This window comes from Gymnoscopelus microlampas (assembly GCF_963454915.1).
Source record: "Gymnoscopelus microlampas genome assembly, chromosome: 3".
NCBI lineage: Eukaryota > Metazoa > Chordata > Actinopteri > Myctophiformes > Myctophidae > Gymnoscopelus > Gymnoscopelus microlampas.
This window is the reverse complement of record NC_139940.1, coordinates 1883083-1897643: the sequence shown is the minus strand read 5'-3', so window position 1 is coordinate 1897643 and position 14561 is coordinate 1883083. Positions and strand designations below refer to the sequence as shown.

Genomic DNA, 14561 nt, shown 5'->3' with positions numbered 1-14561 from the left:
TCTCAAGCGGTCGGTATAATTCAAGGTTCTCTATAATCTGTGAAGTGTCTTTGTCTCTAGTCTGTCTGTAGTGTGAGGCTACAGACACTAGTCTGTCTCAGGGATCCAGCCATTGATGCTCAGAGCCAAGCAGGGAGACATTGGGTCCATTTTTATAGCCTTCGGTATTCATGACCGGGCCGGGGAATCGAACCCAGACCTCCCATGCAGTCTCAGGGTGGCAGCGTGTGATGTGTGTGCACGTGACCAATGTGCACGTGACCAATGTGCACGTGAGCACGCTGAGGCAGGCCGTGCACAGATACTGGTGCAGAGCAGCAGCATGCTGATGCAGGCAACTTACGCTGCATCTCTCTGCCAAATGCTGATCCTGTTACACATACACACACACACACACACACACACACACACACACACACACACACACACACACACACACACACACACACACACACACACACACACACACACACACACACACACACACACACACACACACACATATACAGAGTTCTCTCACACACACACACACACACACACACACACACACACAGTTCTCACACACACAAACACACAGTTCTCACACACACACACACACACACACACACACACACACACACACAGTTCACAACGGGTGAAGCTAAGTAGAAGACAGGCTTGAGCAGCAGCCATATGAACCACTGCATTCTATCTGAGCAGCACAACATGCACTAATGTGTGTGCACGTGCACACACTGATGCGTGTGCACGTGAGCACAATGATGCACAACATGCACTAATACGTGTGCACGTGAGCACAATGATGCACAACATGCACTAATACGTGTGCACGTGAGCACAATGATGCACTAATACATGTGCACGTGAGCACAATGATGCACACCATGCACTAATGTGTGTGCACATGCACATACTGATGCACTAATGTGTGTGCACATGCACATACTGATGCACTAATGTGTGTGCACATGCACATACTGATGCACTGATGCGTGTGCACGTGAGCACACTGGTGCACAACATGCACTAATGCGCGTGCACGTGATCACACTGATGTGCACATGATCACACTGATGCAAAACGTGCACTGATGTGCACGTGATCACACTGATGCACAACGTGCACTGATGTGCACGTGAGCGTAACAGATTGGATCAGAGCTTAATATCTCTCAGAGCCAAGGAGGTGGTAGTCTGCCTTCCTGCACGGGAGACCTGGGTTCGAATCCCCGGGCGTTGCACGTGAACACGCTTGCGTGTGCATGTGAGCACGCTGATGCATGCAGGCCGTGCACAGATGCTGATGCAGGCGACTTACCCAACATCTCCCTGCCAAATGCTGATCCTGGCACGCACGTACACACACACACACACACACACACACACACACACACACACACACACACACACACACACACACACACACACACACACACACACACACACACACACACACACACACACACACACACACACACACACACACACACACACACACACACACACACACACACACACAACAAAACACACGCAGCTCATTTATCGTTGTCTAAGGAAAGCTTGCAGAGGAAGCAGGTTGTGTTTCATCTCAGTAGAACACAGTCTGCAGCAGAGAGGCGGAAATAAAACCTATTGTTCGGTGAAGTCCAACATTTAGCCCGTATCTCAAAATATGTTGTTCCAGGGACCCCCCAGGGACCCCCCCCACCCCAGGAGCACAGATGTTCGCTTTAAACCATATATTCAAAGATTCACACACATTTTCCACGATTTTGCGACACTCAGTAATCGGTACACACACACACACACACACACACACACACACACACACACACACACACACACACACACACACACACACACACACACACACACACACACACACACACACACACACACACACACACACACACACACACACACACACACTACAGTCATTTTTTACATTACAGTCATTTAGCAGACGCTTTTATCCAAAGCGACTTACAATAAGTGTATTCAACATAGGTAGGGAACGAAAACTACTAATCACCAGAAGTTTTAAGTACATTTCCTGCAAAAACAAGCAACCAAGAGTATACCTAGCGCTAAGGTAAAAGTGCAATATATCAGCTACCTACTTTCTTAAACAGATGAGACAAAAATGGCAAAATCAAATGAGCACGAGCTAAAACAAATAAGTGTATCGACTAAACAAGATCCAATAAAACAATACAAAAATAAAACAAGAGTTCGTACAACTAGTTAACAACAAGTAGGCCAGGCAAAGAGGAAGGATAGTGTTTCCTGAAGAGGTGGGTTTTCAGCCTGCGGCGAAAGATGGGCAGTGACTCTGCTGTCCTGACATCAGTGGGAAGTTCATTCCACCACTGTGGGGCCAGAACAGAAAAAAGTCGTGACCGTGTCGATCGACCAGAAGGACCGTTGAGTGGCGAGGGAGTCAGTCGCCCCGAGGTGGCAGACCGGAGTGGTCGGGCAGGGGTGTGGGCATTGACCAAAACCCGGAGGTAAGAAGGAGCTGTTCCTTTCACTGCTCTATAGGCTAGCACCAGGGTTTTAAACTGAATGCGAGCTGCTACGGGGAGCCAGTGCAGAGAACGGAGAAGGATAGTTGTGTGGGAGAACTTGGGGCGGTTGAACACCAGACGAGCCGCAGCTTTCTGAACAAGCTCCAGAGGTCTGATGGCTGATGCCGGAGCACCAGCAAGGAGGGAGTTGCAGTAGTCCAGGCGGGAGATGACAAGAGCCTGGATGAGCACCTGGGCTGTTTTCTCCGTGAGGAAGGGGCGAATCCTCCTGATGTTGTAGAGGAGGAATCTGCAGGACCGTGTCACTGATGCGATGTTAGCCGAGAACGACAGTTGATCGTCCAGGGTCACACCCAGATTCTTCGCAGTCCGAGTTGACGTCACCACAGCATTCTCAATGGTGATGGCCATGTCTCGGTGAGGACAGCCCTTCCCCGGGATGAACATCAGCTCGGTCTTGTCCAGGTTGAGCTTCAGGTGGTTCGTCGACATCCACTCCGAGATGTCAGCCAGACAAGCAGCAATGCGTGCCTCCACTTGTGTGTCAGAGGGGGGGAATGAGAGGATCAGCTGGGTGTCATCGGCATAGCAGTGGTAGGAAAAGCCATGGGAGTGGATGACAGCACCAAGAGATGTAGTGTAGAGAGAGAAAAGAAGAGGACCCAGAACCGAGCCTTGGGGAACCCCAGTAGTGAGCCTGTGTGGTTCTGACACAGACCCTCTCAGCATCACCACACACACACACACACACACACACACACACACACACACACACACACACACACACACACACACACACACACACACACACACACACACACACACACACACACACACACACACACACACACACACACACACACACACACACACACACAGTATGTACCTGATGCTGGACTCATCCAGGCGCTCAGAGCCACCAACACCACCAGCTCCATGACTCCTGCAGGGGAGAGAAACCACGATGAACACAAATACTAATAATAAACTTTATTTGTAGCGCCGTTCATGAAATGCAGCTCAAAGTTCTTTACAGAGCAAGAATAAAGCACAAAAGAAAAGCAAAAGCATAAAACGACATTAAAGGATCTGCACCATGAATTTAAAAACAATTAATAATATTTAATATCATATTGTTCATGTCCCTCAAACGTTTCTCAAAAGGTTTGAGCCTAAATCAAGCATCAGATATACTCATTCCAACTAACTTCTCTCTGGCTTCTAAAGCACTTTCACCTGCAATACCACATTGTCCTGTTTGGCACGGGGCGCTATTGATATGCATGTTATCTCCTGGTTCTGTGTGGAAAAAAAATAAATAAAAAATAAGTAAAAATAAAAATAAAAAAAATAATACATTTTGTTTATTTTGGAACTGAAAAACGGGAGGGATTTGCGCTCTGACGTGACGTCACGTCAGAGCGCAAATCAGTTTGGCCTGTTTTGAGACCAATTTACAGAAAACCCCAGATATGCTGTGAAAGCCTGAGTGTTCAAACGGGGGTATTTTTGGGGATAGAAGAGAGGTAGAGGAGACCAAAAACACACAAAAAAGAAGAAAAGGTTCAAATTCATGGTGTAGTCCCTTTAAAAACATAGCAGAAAAAGGGTGAATCAGGCAACACAGTGAGGACATGAATAACAACACAGAGATTTACAAATCAACTAAAAGCAAGAAAGTTAAGAAATAGGTCTTGAGCTATCCACAGAGACTTAAAGCTGCACTCTGTGACTTTCCTGTTCTACCCAGGATTCAAAGCCGGGTCTCCCGCTCAACTGCTGAAATGTTTACCATTGCGCCAATAGAGCCTAATAGAGCTTCCTGCTTGCTCAGGGGAGAAACTTAATTTTGACCTTCAGGCAGTACCACTTTTCAACCCAGTCGTGTCCAACCTAGAGACAGGATGTAAATGTCTCCATAGAAGAGCAGGGAGACCAAATACAACCACCCCAACTGTATAAGTTATATTGTATCCAACACTGTTCATGACTACAAGGACAATATCAGTCACTAGAAGCAGAGATGTGTGTTTTAATGAGTCTAACATTCATTAGAAGGACAATATCAGTCACTAGAAGCAGAGACGTGTGTTTTAATGAGTCTAACATTCATTAGAAGGACAATATCAGTCACCAGAAGCAGAGACGTGTGTTTTAATGAGTCTAACATTCATTAGAATAGAGTGGGTGGGAATAATGGAACGTGACCTCACAGTCCAAGGGCCAATCACAGATTACTTTTCAGCCTAATTATTCAGAAACCCCCAGACCACAGAAAATCCACTGAATGTTCAAAGTTCAGTTTTTTTTGGGAGTAATTGAGGTCATAAAACCCCCCAAAAAACATGAAAAATAAGAAAAAGTGAGAATGAATGTCATATAACCTTTAATAATAAACTACTGACTGCAATACCAGTTTGATAGCGACAGCCAGATTCATCAGAGCTATTTCAGCTAAACTAAACCCCATAGGGATGACTATATGACATCTAGAACATGTTTATGGCTCATGAATCCTCCTCTCTCGGCTCAGTAAGGCCAGAGGAGTCTATTTTAGTCTCGGCACTTCAGAACCTGGGATCTAGTTTGTGGGGATGTGAGGCCAGAAGGCAGGGTTGAGTTGCACTTGATATTTGGTCAGTGGGTTACGTTGCTTACGGAGCCAGAAGCTTCCAGTACAGTTAACCCATTAAGACCGGGAACGCATCTCTGTCGTTTTTTTAGATGTCTTTGGGCTATTCAAAAATAGCAGATCTACAAGCTCGTAGCGTGGCACCGAGTGCTGCGCCACGAGCTTGTAGATCTACTATTTTTTTCATTCTACAAATGTCTTGAACAGTTTTTTGAAAAACCTATATGTAGCTATAATCAGTGACTTTTTTCATGTCAAGGGCCCCAAAAATGTGGCTGCGGACCCCCATCTGAAAATGTTTTGTTCCAGGGACCCCCATCTGAAAATGTTTTGTTCCAGGGACCCCCATCTGAAAATGTTTTGTTCCAGGGACCCCCAGAAGCAAATATTTGACACACACACACACACACACACACACACACACACACACACACACACACACACACACACACACACACACACACACACACACACACACACACACACACACACACACACACACACACACACACACACACACACACACACACACACACACACACACTCTTGCAAAAAGTTTCAAGGCACTCGGTGCCGCGCTATGAGCTTGTAGATCTGCAATTCTTTAATAGCCAAATAAATCAATAAAAATTACACACAGATGCGTTCCCGGTCTATAAGGGTTAAGTATAGTCATTCATATTCTGTCGCGTGGAAAATAGACGATCTTCAAGCTGACGACGCGTCGTGACGTAGAGCTTGTAGATCGGCTATTTTGGGAGAGCGATGCAGTACAAATCAGGCTCTGGCTGGCTGGTGGATCAGGTTTGCGTGACATGAACTAGCAGAGGGACCGGCTGTTGATTGGTTCCCTGAATGTTGTCTAGACATTCTGGGAGATTGTGTTACCAGCACTGGTTCTCAAAGTGGGGGTACGGGGACCGTCAGGGGATCCTTGTGGGGGTTCCAGGGGGTCCCCCAGCTTAAACGAGTAAACATGACATCACATTCAGTTTAACCCATTAAGACCTGGCACGCATCTGTGTCACTTTTTCATTTGAGCAAAAAAAAAAAGCATTATTTTACACTTTGGCTATGCAAAAATAGCAGATATACAAGCTTGTAGCGCGGCACCGAGTGCCGTGCTACGAGCTTGTAGATCTGCTATTTTTTGAAAAATTGTGAAAATGTGTGCAAATCGTTTTAAAGTGCCGCACTACGAGCTTGTAGATCTGCTATTTTTGAAAAATCGTGAAAATGTGTGCAAATCTTTCAATATATATATTGTTTTAAAGCAAGCATTTTAACTAAAATCTTTGCTTCATGGGGGTCCCTGGAACAACATATTTTGAGATGGGCGTCGGCGGCCAAATACATATAATGTTGCGGGTCCTTGACATGAAAAAGTTTAAGCACCACTGATATAGAAACATACGCTTTTTTTCAGAATACCGTTAGGATTTAGAAGACATTTTTGCAGGATCGGAACCTCAGGCCTCAATGGGTTAATGAGAAATCAAAAAGTGATTTAGATGATTTCGTCGTACGGACAGCAGTTGAAACGCTGTCACTGATTGGCCCGATCATGTTCTGATTTCTAATACTCGCTCCCTATTGGGACGCAAGTCCAGACTGATACCGTGGAGGAGGAACGTGAGAGTGAATCCATGTCATCAGTCTGGACAATGCCAGGCTAGTTCATTACTAGCCTGGTAAACTCTCCCTCCGGAAATCTCATTTGTCATTTATTTCAGGAGTGAGTCTGGCATGATCGCCCATTCATTCACTTTGGCTGTGGGCTGGAGTTGGGCGGGAGTAATACCGTTGACTGACAACCCCTTCAGCCAGTCAGCTGTGTTCCCCTTCAGCCAGTGCATTTTTTACCACCTCCAGACTAATGTGACGCAACGGGACTTTTGAGACGGCCATGCCCAAAATAGGTTTCCTTATTCGGATACATGCGTGTCACTGCCGGTTCTCTGAATTTGTATTTTTAAATAGGCTATGTCATGATTAATTGACCACATATGTATGAAGTTAAACAACTACATTCTATCCAAACGATATCTTATAAGTAAATTTCGTGCCTCAAAATAGAAGTTCGAGAGCGTTTTGAAGTTTAAAAAGAGAGTAGAAAACACTGCGGTCAAAAAAGATGGCTGCCGTTCGTTTTTGGTCGGTTGCACTCAGGCTGCACTCGGCTCCATTCGGCCTCACTCGAACTCGCATCCTGATTGGCCAACTTTCGCTGTCAATCACAGAACGATGAGCGACGCCGCCGATAGGCTCGTCCATTTGGTGAACGGGCTAGACACGCCCAGACAAGCCTTCAGGCCAGACTCGCTCCTGAAATCAAATGGAAATGAGATTTTCCGAAGGGAGGGGCTTTACCAGGCTAGTGCATTACACCCTCTGGATGAAGACATCAATATATTGAAAACACTGAGAAAATAAATGTGTTCAGAAATGCCATGAAAAAAAGAGATATCCCACAGTGGTTTGGTCACGTACGGCAGAGGCTCTGACAGCGAGTCATCGGTTCAATTCCCAGGCCCTGCGTAATGACCTTTGCTGCATGTCACTGCCCTGCTCTCTCTCTCTCTCTCTCTCTCTCACTGTTTCCTGTCTCTCGACCCTGTATAGACTATCAATAAAGGCAAGCCGCGCATGAAACAACTCAAGCAGGCTTAAATACATGCAGAACAACACACTGCTCTGTGTGTCACTGAAAAACACTCTGATCCAATTCATTATGTTTAATGCAAAGATCAAAGTCTACATTAGAAGCCACGATTATCTCTCTCTCTCTGTGTGTGTGTGTGTGTGTGTGTGTGTGTGTGTGTGTGTGTGTGTGTGTGTGTGTGTGTGTGTGTGTGTGTGTGTGTGTGTGTGTGTGTGTGTGTGTGTGTGTGTGTGTGTGTGTGTGTGTGTGTGTGTGTGTGTGTGTGTGTGTGTGTGTGTGTGTCTCTCTCTCTCTCAGAGTGTGTGCGTGCGCGCGCGTGCATGCGTGCGTGCGTCTCTCTCAGAGAGTGAGTGAGTGAGTGAGTGAGTGAGTGAGTGAGTGAGTGAGTGAGTGAGTGAGTGAGTGAGTGAGTGAGTGAGTGAGTGAGTGAGTGAGTGAGTGAGTGAGTGAGTGAGTGAGTGAGTGAGTGAGTGAGTGAGTGAGTGTGTGTGTGTGTGTGTGTGTGTGTGTGTGTGTGTGTGTGTGTCTCTCTCTCTCAGAGAGCTGAGCTCTGCCACACAAACACAGGATTACCAACAAAAGGCAGTCTGTCTGTCAGACTGAATCATAACAAGAACATGGAGTTATTCCAAGTCCAATAATCTGCTCTGTTAAACAAAACCACACACACTGCTGGAAGAGGAGGATAATAATGTATAATCTCTGTGTGTTGGTGGCAAACAGGCTGAACGTACAGTTACAATGTAACATAGTCTGATGGGCTTATACTTTATTTTTTTTTCTTTACATTTTTAAGCAATCCTTGGCGCTACACTCCCTCTGCCAGCCTGGGGAGAGCCCAGAGCCACGGTTGCGGGTCGGCCCGCACATCACCGGGCCACGTAGGACCTCATCTCAGAGCTGCATAGCGGAGGGAGAGGTTCTAGATGGGGTTAGGGTTATACTTTCCATGGTTCTGTTTTGATTTAACCCATTACAACTGTGAAAGCATCCGTGTCATTTTAGATTTGAGCAATAACCATTTTAACCATGATTTTATACATTGGCTATTCAAAAAATAGCAGATCTACAAGCTCACAGCGTGTCGCTTTGTGCCGTACTGAGCTTGCAGTTCTGCAATTTTTTGAAGATTTTTTTTTTGCAAAACTTTGAATATATTTTTAAAGCGAACATTTGTAACTCAAATCTTTGCTTATGAGGGTCCCTGGAACAACACATTTTCAGAGGGGGGTCCGCGGCCAAATACATTCTCATTTTGGGGGTCCTTGACATGACAATGTTTGAGCAGTTTTCCAGGAAACTGTTAGGATTTAGAAGATATTTTTAGAATGGGCTTCAGGTCTTAACCCTTAAAGCACTTTAGTAGAGGTTTAGGTTGTGTAGTGGTACTAGTGACTTGCCATGATGTAACTCCAAGATGGACAAGAAATACAAAAAAGTTGCTCCACTGATTAGAAATGGATAATTTTAAATATGCTCCTCATTGACTTACATTGTACGGTGAAACAGCTCTCAAAGTCACTCTTTTAGCACGTAAACAAACGCAAACAAAGCTGATTCAGACAATATAGAACATCATCAAACCCAATACTATTTTTTTTTAATGCCTGTTGATTTTACTATTTTTAGATCCGGATCCAGATCGGGTTTTCTTCTTAATAAAAATGGCAAAATCAACGTCAAGTTAACATTTCTATATATTAAAAAAAAACAAGTACTGGGTTTGGTGATGTTCTATATTGTCTGAATCAGCTTTGTTTGTGTTCGTTTACGTGCTAAAAGAGTGACTTTGAGATCTGTTTCACCGTACAACGCAAGTCAATGAGGAGCATATTTTTAATTATCAATTTCCAATCACTGGAGCAATTATTTTTGATTTATTGTCCACCTTTAGAGTTGGTAATTTAGTTGGTAATGTAGTTACTTTGCCACATCATGGCAAGGTAACTACACAACCCAAACCTCTACCAAAGTGGTCTTGCCCTTTAATGGGTTATGGTAAGGGCTTGCCTTGATATACTTGGATGTGTGACTCCACGATCAATGAAGTATAATAATCAATCTTTACTGGAGATGTGCTTCTGCATAGTTCAGGAGAATAAGGAAAAGGCAATAACATAACACAGTGGTTCTCAAACCTCTTCGTGCCAAGGACACCCATATTGATATGCATTTGGCCGCAGACCCCCACCTGATCATATGTCATGCCAGGCCCCCCCCAGAAGCTAAGATTTGAGTTCAAAATGTTCACCTTAAAGGAGGAGTTCACCCAAAAAATGACTTATTTTCTATCAATTGCACACCCCATGAAGCCTTGAATTCGTGGATTTATTTTTGTTTTTGTGGCATTCCTAAGACAATAATTTGATGACCGGGTGTGTATCCGGTAGGAGACACAAATAATCTACTTTGTGTCTCCTACCGGATACATTAGCCGGTAGGAGACAGGAATGAAATTATTGGCTTAGGAATGCCACAAAAACTAAAATAAATCCATGGATTCAAGGGGTGTGCAATTGATAGAAAATAAGTGATTTTTTTTTGGGTGAACTAATCCTTTAAAAAAAAAAAAAAAAGAATGATTTGCACATATTTTCGAGATGTTTCAAAAATGGCAGATCTACAAGCTCATAGCCAAGAGTATAAACTATGGATGAAGTGGTTAAAATGATTGTGATGATTTCGATTAACTAATTTTGCTGGGACCTCCTGGCACGGCAAAGGACCCCTGGGGGTCCCCGGACCGCACTCTGAGAGAACCAATGCCATAGTAAATGCTGCATTCATGGTGTGGAGAGGAGAGGGTACGTTTAGCAGACGTGGTAAAAGGAGAGGGTTTGATGGATCAGTCCTTCATGAGGAGCCAGTCGCATCGCCTCACACTACGTTCAAACTTAGCCTATAGTTAGAGCTTAAATGGCTTTAAAAAAGCCATTTAACCGGGAAAGTATCTGTGTAATTTTAGATTTCTTTGGCTATTCAAAAATAGCAGATCTACAAGCTCATAGCGTGGCACCGAGTGCCGCGCTATGAGCTTGTAGATCTGCTATTCTTTGAAAAATCGTGAAAATGTGTGCAAATCTTTGAATGTATATACAACTCAAATCTTTGCTTGTGGGGGTCCCTGGAACAAAAATATGTTGTTTATTATAAATAAATAAAAAAGTATAAATATATATTTAAAGATTTGCACAGATTTCACTTTTTTTCTAAAAACAGCCAAATAAATCTAAAAATGACACAGATACTTTACTGGTCTAAATGTTTTTTTAAAAGCCATGTAAGCGATAACTAGGGTAAGTTTGAACTTAGTGTGAGGTGGTGCGACTGTTTGCACCACCAGTTTTCATCTGACAGGTTTCTGCTTAGCGTTGCTGTGTATCTCCACATTGTGAGCTTGTAGATCAGTTATTTTAGCTAAACAATTGAGTGACGGTGAAAGTGGTTGTACGTGTGTGTGTGTGTGTGTGTGTGTGTGTGTGTGTGTGTGTGTGTGTGTGTGTGTGTGTGTGTGTGTGTGTGTGTGTGTGTGTGTGTGTGTGTGTGTGTGTGTGTGTGTGTTATGTTAATATTGTTAATATTGAACCAATGAAAAGTATAAACAAGAGCTTTGTGACTCTAAATAATAAGTACATTGTAAACACATGGTTCTGTTCCGTCCTAAAGAGAGAAGATCCTAAAATACTTTAGTGACAGTTCCCTCATTCCATAGAGTTACAATGTGTTCTCATCTCTGTCCACACACACACACACACACACACACACACACACACACACACACACACACACACACACACACACACACACACACACACACACACACACACACACACACACACACACACACACACACACACACACACACACACACACACACACACACACACACACACACACACTTTAATGAATGACATATTCACTTTTTTAACTGTAAGCCTAAAGCTGAAAAAATAGCAGATCTACAAGCTCACAACGTGTTGAGCTGTGATGTGTTTTGAACTGGTAAATCAGGCATAACTCTCTAACTCCAAACCCTAAACCTAACTTCTAAATGCCTTACACTAACACTAACACTAACACTAACACTAACATTAACCTGAAACATGTTCTATTTGTAAACCTATCACTAAACATCTTCTGTAACCATAATAAAATAAAACATTGGCCGGTCTTCACAATGTCTATTTCTCAAGTTCTACTATACTTGTGAGGACATAATGGTCCTCACACACACACAAACACACACGCACACGCACACACACACACACACACACACACACACACACACACACACGTAAACCTGTGATAAAGTTGGCCGTGGACCCCCGTCTGAAAACATTTAGTGGCAGGGACCCCCATAGAAGATTAAAAGGTTTGAAACATATTCCAAACTTACATTTCTGTGTTTTTGTTGTTGAAAATAGCAGATCTACAAGCTCACAAGCCCCCTCAAGGACCCCTGGGGGTCCCGGGACCCCACTTTGAGAACCTCTGGTCTATATGTGACTTTATAAACTGTCCACAAAACATTTTAAAATGGTGTGTTTTAATTAAACACCCCGTCATTATTATTGTGGGGAAGGCTTTCACAGAAAATAGCAGATCTACAAGCTCACAACGCGACGCGTTGCGCAGTGAGCTTGTCGATCGGCTATTTTCAGCGAAAGCCTTCCCCTCAATAACACAAAAACCCTAGTATTGAGCCCTGAGGGACTCCGGTTACCCATATGGGGTTGTGGGCGGGGGGCTTTCATTGAAGGGGGTGGGGTTAGGCTACAAGGGGTTAAATTAAGTTTAACATCACAACCACATCAGCTCATGTTTACATAAACAAACAAACCAGTTAAATCATAAGGATCCATGTAGCTATAAAGTCATTAAACAAAGTTATGCAGATTATAGTTAAAAATATAATGTTGAATCATGATTCATGAGTGAAAAAGCAGCCTGTTGTGTTTTGGTATTGAACACATTTTCATAATATCTCACTTATTAATCCATCTGTTAAACTAAGGCAGAGATTAGTTGCATGACATTTAGATATTCCATTCAAAACAAATACAAGCATTAGATCAAGACATTTGCAGCCTTTCTATGACAGTGTTGGACACTTTATCCAAATACAGTTTGGAGTTGTATGTTTAAAGCTCTTACATCTTTATAAAACTAAACATTCATAATATAAATTGCTTACCCTGAAGCTACGGATGTTACCCAATCATACGGGTGTTTTGTGTTCAGTAATGTTCAGTATATTGTTTAATAAAGAAGAGTTTTTAATCTGGTCTGTGGCTGAAGTTCCTGGGTGTAGTCGCGCTGTTGCGACAGGTGAAACCCGGTACTACACCAAATAGAAAGGAGGAAATACAATAGCATCCAGACACAGAGGGGATTGAAACTCTTTTTTATGAATCAATACTGATCATTACTGAACATAACAAATCCGTATGGTCAGGTAACATCAGTGGCTTCAGGGGAAGCACTTTATATTTAGAATATTTTACTTTTATAAACATGTACGAGCTTTAAACACGCAACTCCTAACACTATATGGGGGAAGTGTTCAAGACACGGAACACCTGTCATAGATACACAAATGTTAGTAGGCTGTCGATAAAATAAATCTATGACAGTTAATTGATCCAATTAAGGCCAAACAAACACAATGTTGGTCTAAATGTATCCTAAATGTATCCATAATGTATCCATAATGTATCCACTCACCTCTTTGATACAGAGTAGCAGAAACTTCTCTCTCTGTTCTGAACAGATCCAGACGTTTTAATATTTCCTCTCACTGAAAGTTTAGCTGTTAAAATGTATGAAGTTGCGTCCAGCTTTAATAACAGAAGCTTAAAACATGAAGTTAAAGAGACTAAAGTGTGTTGTTTCGTTTAAAAACAGATCTAAAGTGTGTTGTTTAGTTTTAAAAACAGATCCAAAGTGTGTGTTTGTTCCAAGTCTCTGTCAGCAGCTGGGCTTTAAATTCCTTCTCACTTCTCAAACGGTCTGCAGAATGGAGGGGGAGGGGCGGCCTGGAGGGGGCGGGGCGGGCTGGAGGACTGCTGGACCAAAAGATAAACAAAATGAAAAAAGCAGATCTACAAGCCCACAACGCGACACTATATAAGTATAAACTAAGTCTTCTGGCGTTTCATAATGTGTTTGTAATGCCATTTCAATGGGTCCTGGGTGGGATGGCCGACTTGAAGGGATGTTTTGTAGTTTGTAGTGGGCCTAATATTTTACAAATCCAATTAGTGGATATATTATTATCCAATTACAGTGGAGTAAAAAATACTATATTTGCCCCTGAGGTGTTGCCTAGTGGAGTAGACGTTTAAAGTATTGAGAAATACTAATACTCAAGTAAAAGTACCTTGTGTACTGAAGTACAGTAGGTCGGTGATTGCCGGTGGACCCAAAAGAGAGATTACATTAACAGGGACCAAAACTAGTGAAAATAGCAAATCTACGAGTTCACAATGTGTGCTTGTAGATTGGCTATTGTTGTTCTTTCTCTTTTTTTACAGATTTTTTTTTTCTAATAAAATACTTTTAAAAAATGTTGGCATTTTGTTTAATTGATGGAAAGTTTTTTGTTTAAACTTTTTTTAATCTTTTGAAATTGTATACCTTCAAAATGTATACAAAATATTTTGAAAAATAGCAGATCTACAAGCTCACAATGCGTCGCGACGCATTGTGAGCTTGTAGATCTGCTATTTTCAAACGGTCGA

The 14561-nt window shown here is 43.0% G+C and overlaps 1 protein-coding gene across 9 annotated transcripts in view; it reads right to left on the bottom strand.

The window, feature by feature from the left end:
- Positions 1–13806, bottom strand: part of LOC311042321 (FXYD domain-containing ion transport regulator 6-like) — a 29980-nt gene extending 16174 nt beyond the window's left edge. For 2 of the 9 annotated variants that reach the window (XM_084052986.1, XM_084052988.1), the window contains exons 1-4: positions 13546–13806; positions 3414–3470; positions 1318–1344; positions 344–370 (exon numbers count right to left, since the gene is read on the bottom strand). In XM_084052986.1, the coding sequence (XP_083909112.1) occupies positions 344–370; positions 1318–1344; positions 3414–3465 (106 nt within the window). In that variant the 5' untranslated portion in view covers positions 3466–3470; positions 13546–13806. The remainder of the gene's footprint in view (positions 1–343; positions 371–1317; positions 1345–3413; positions 3471–13545) is intronic. The other 7 variants (XM_084052987.1, XM_084052990.1, XM_084052989.1 and 4 more) reach the window with 4 other exon arrangements.
- Positions 13807–14561: the final 755 nt, after the last annotated feature.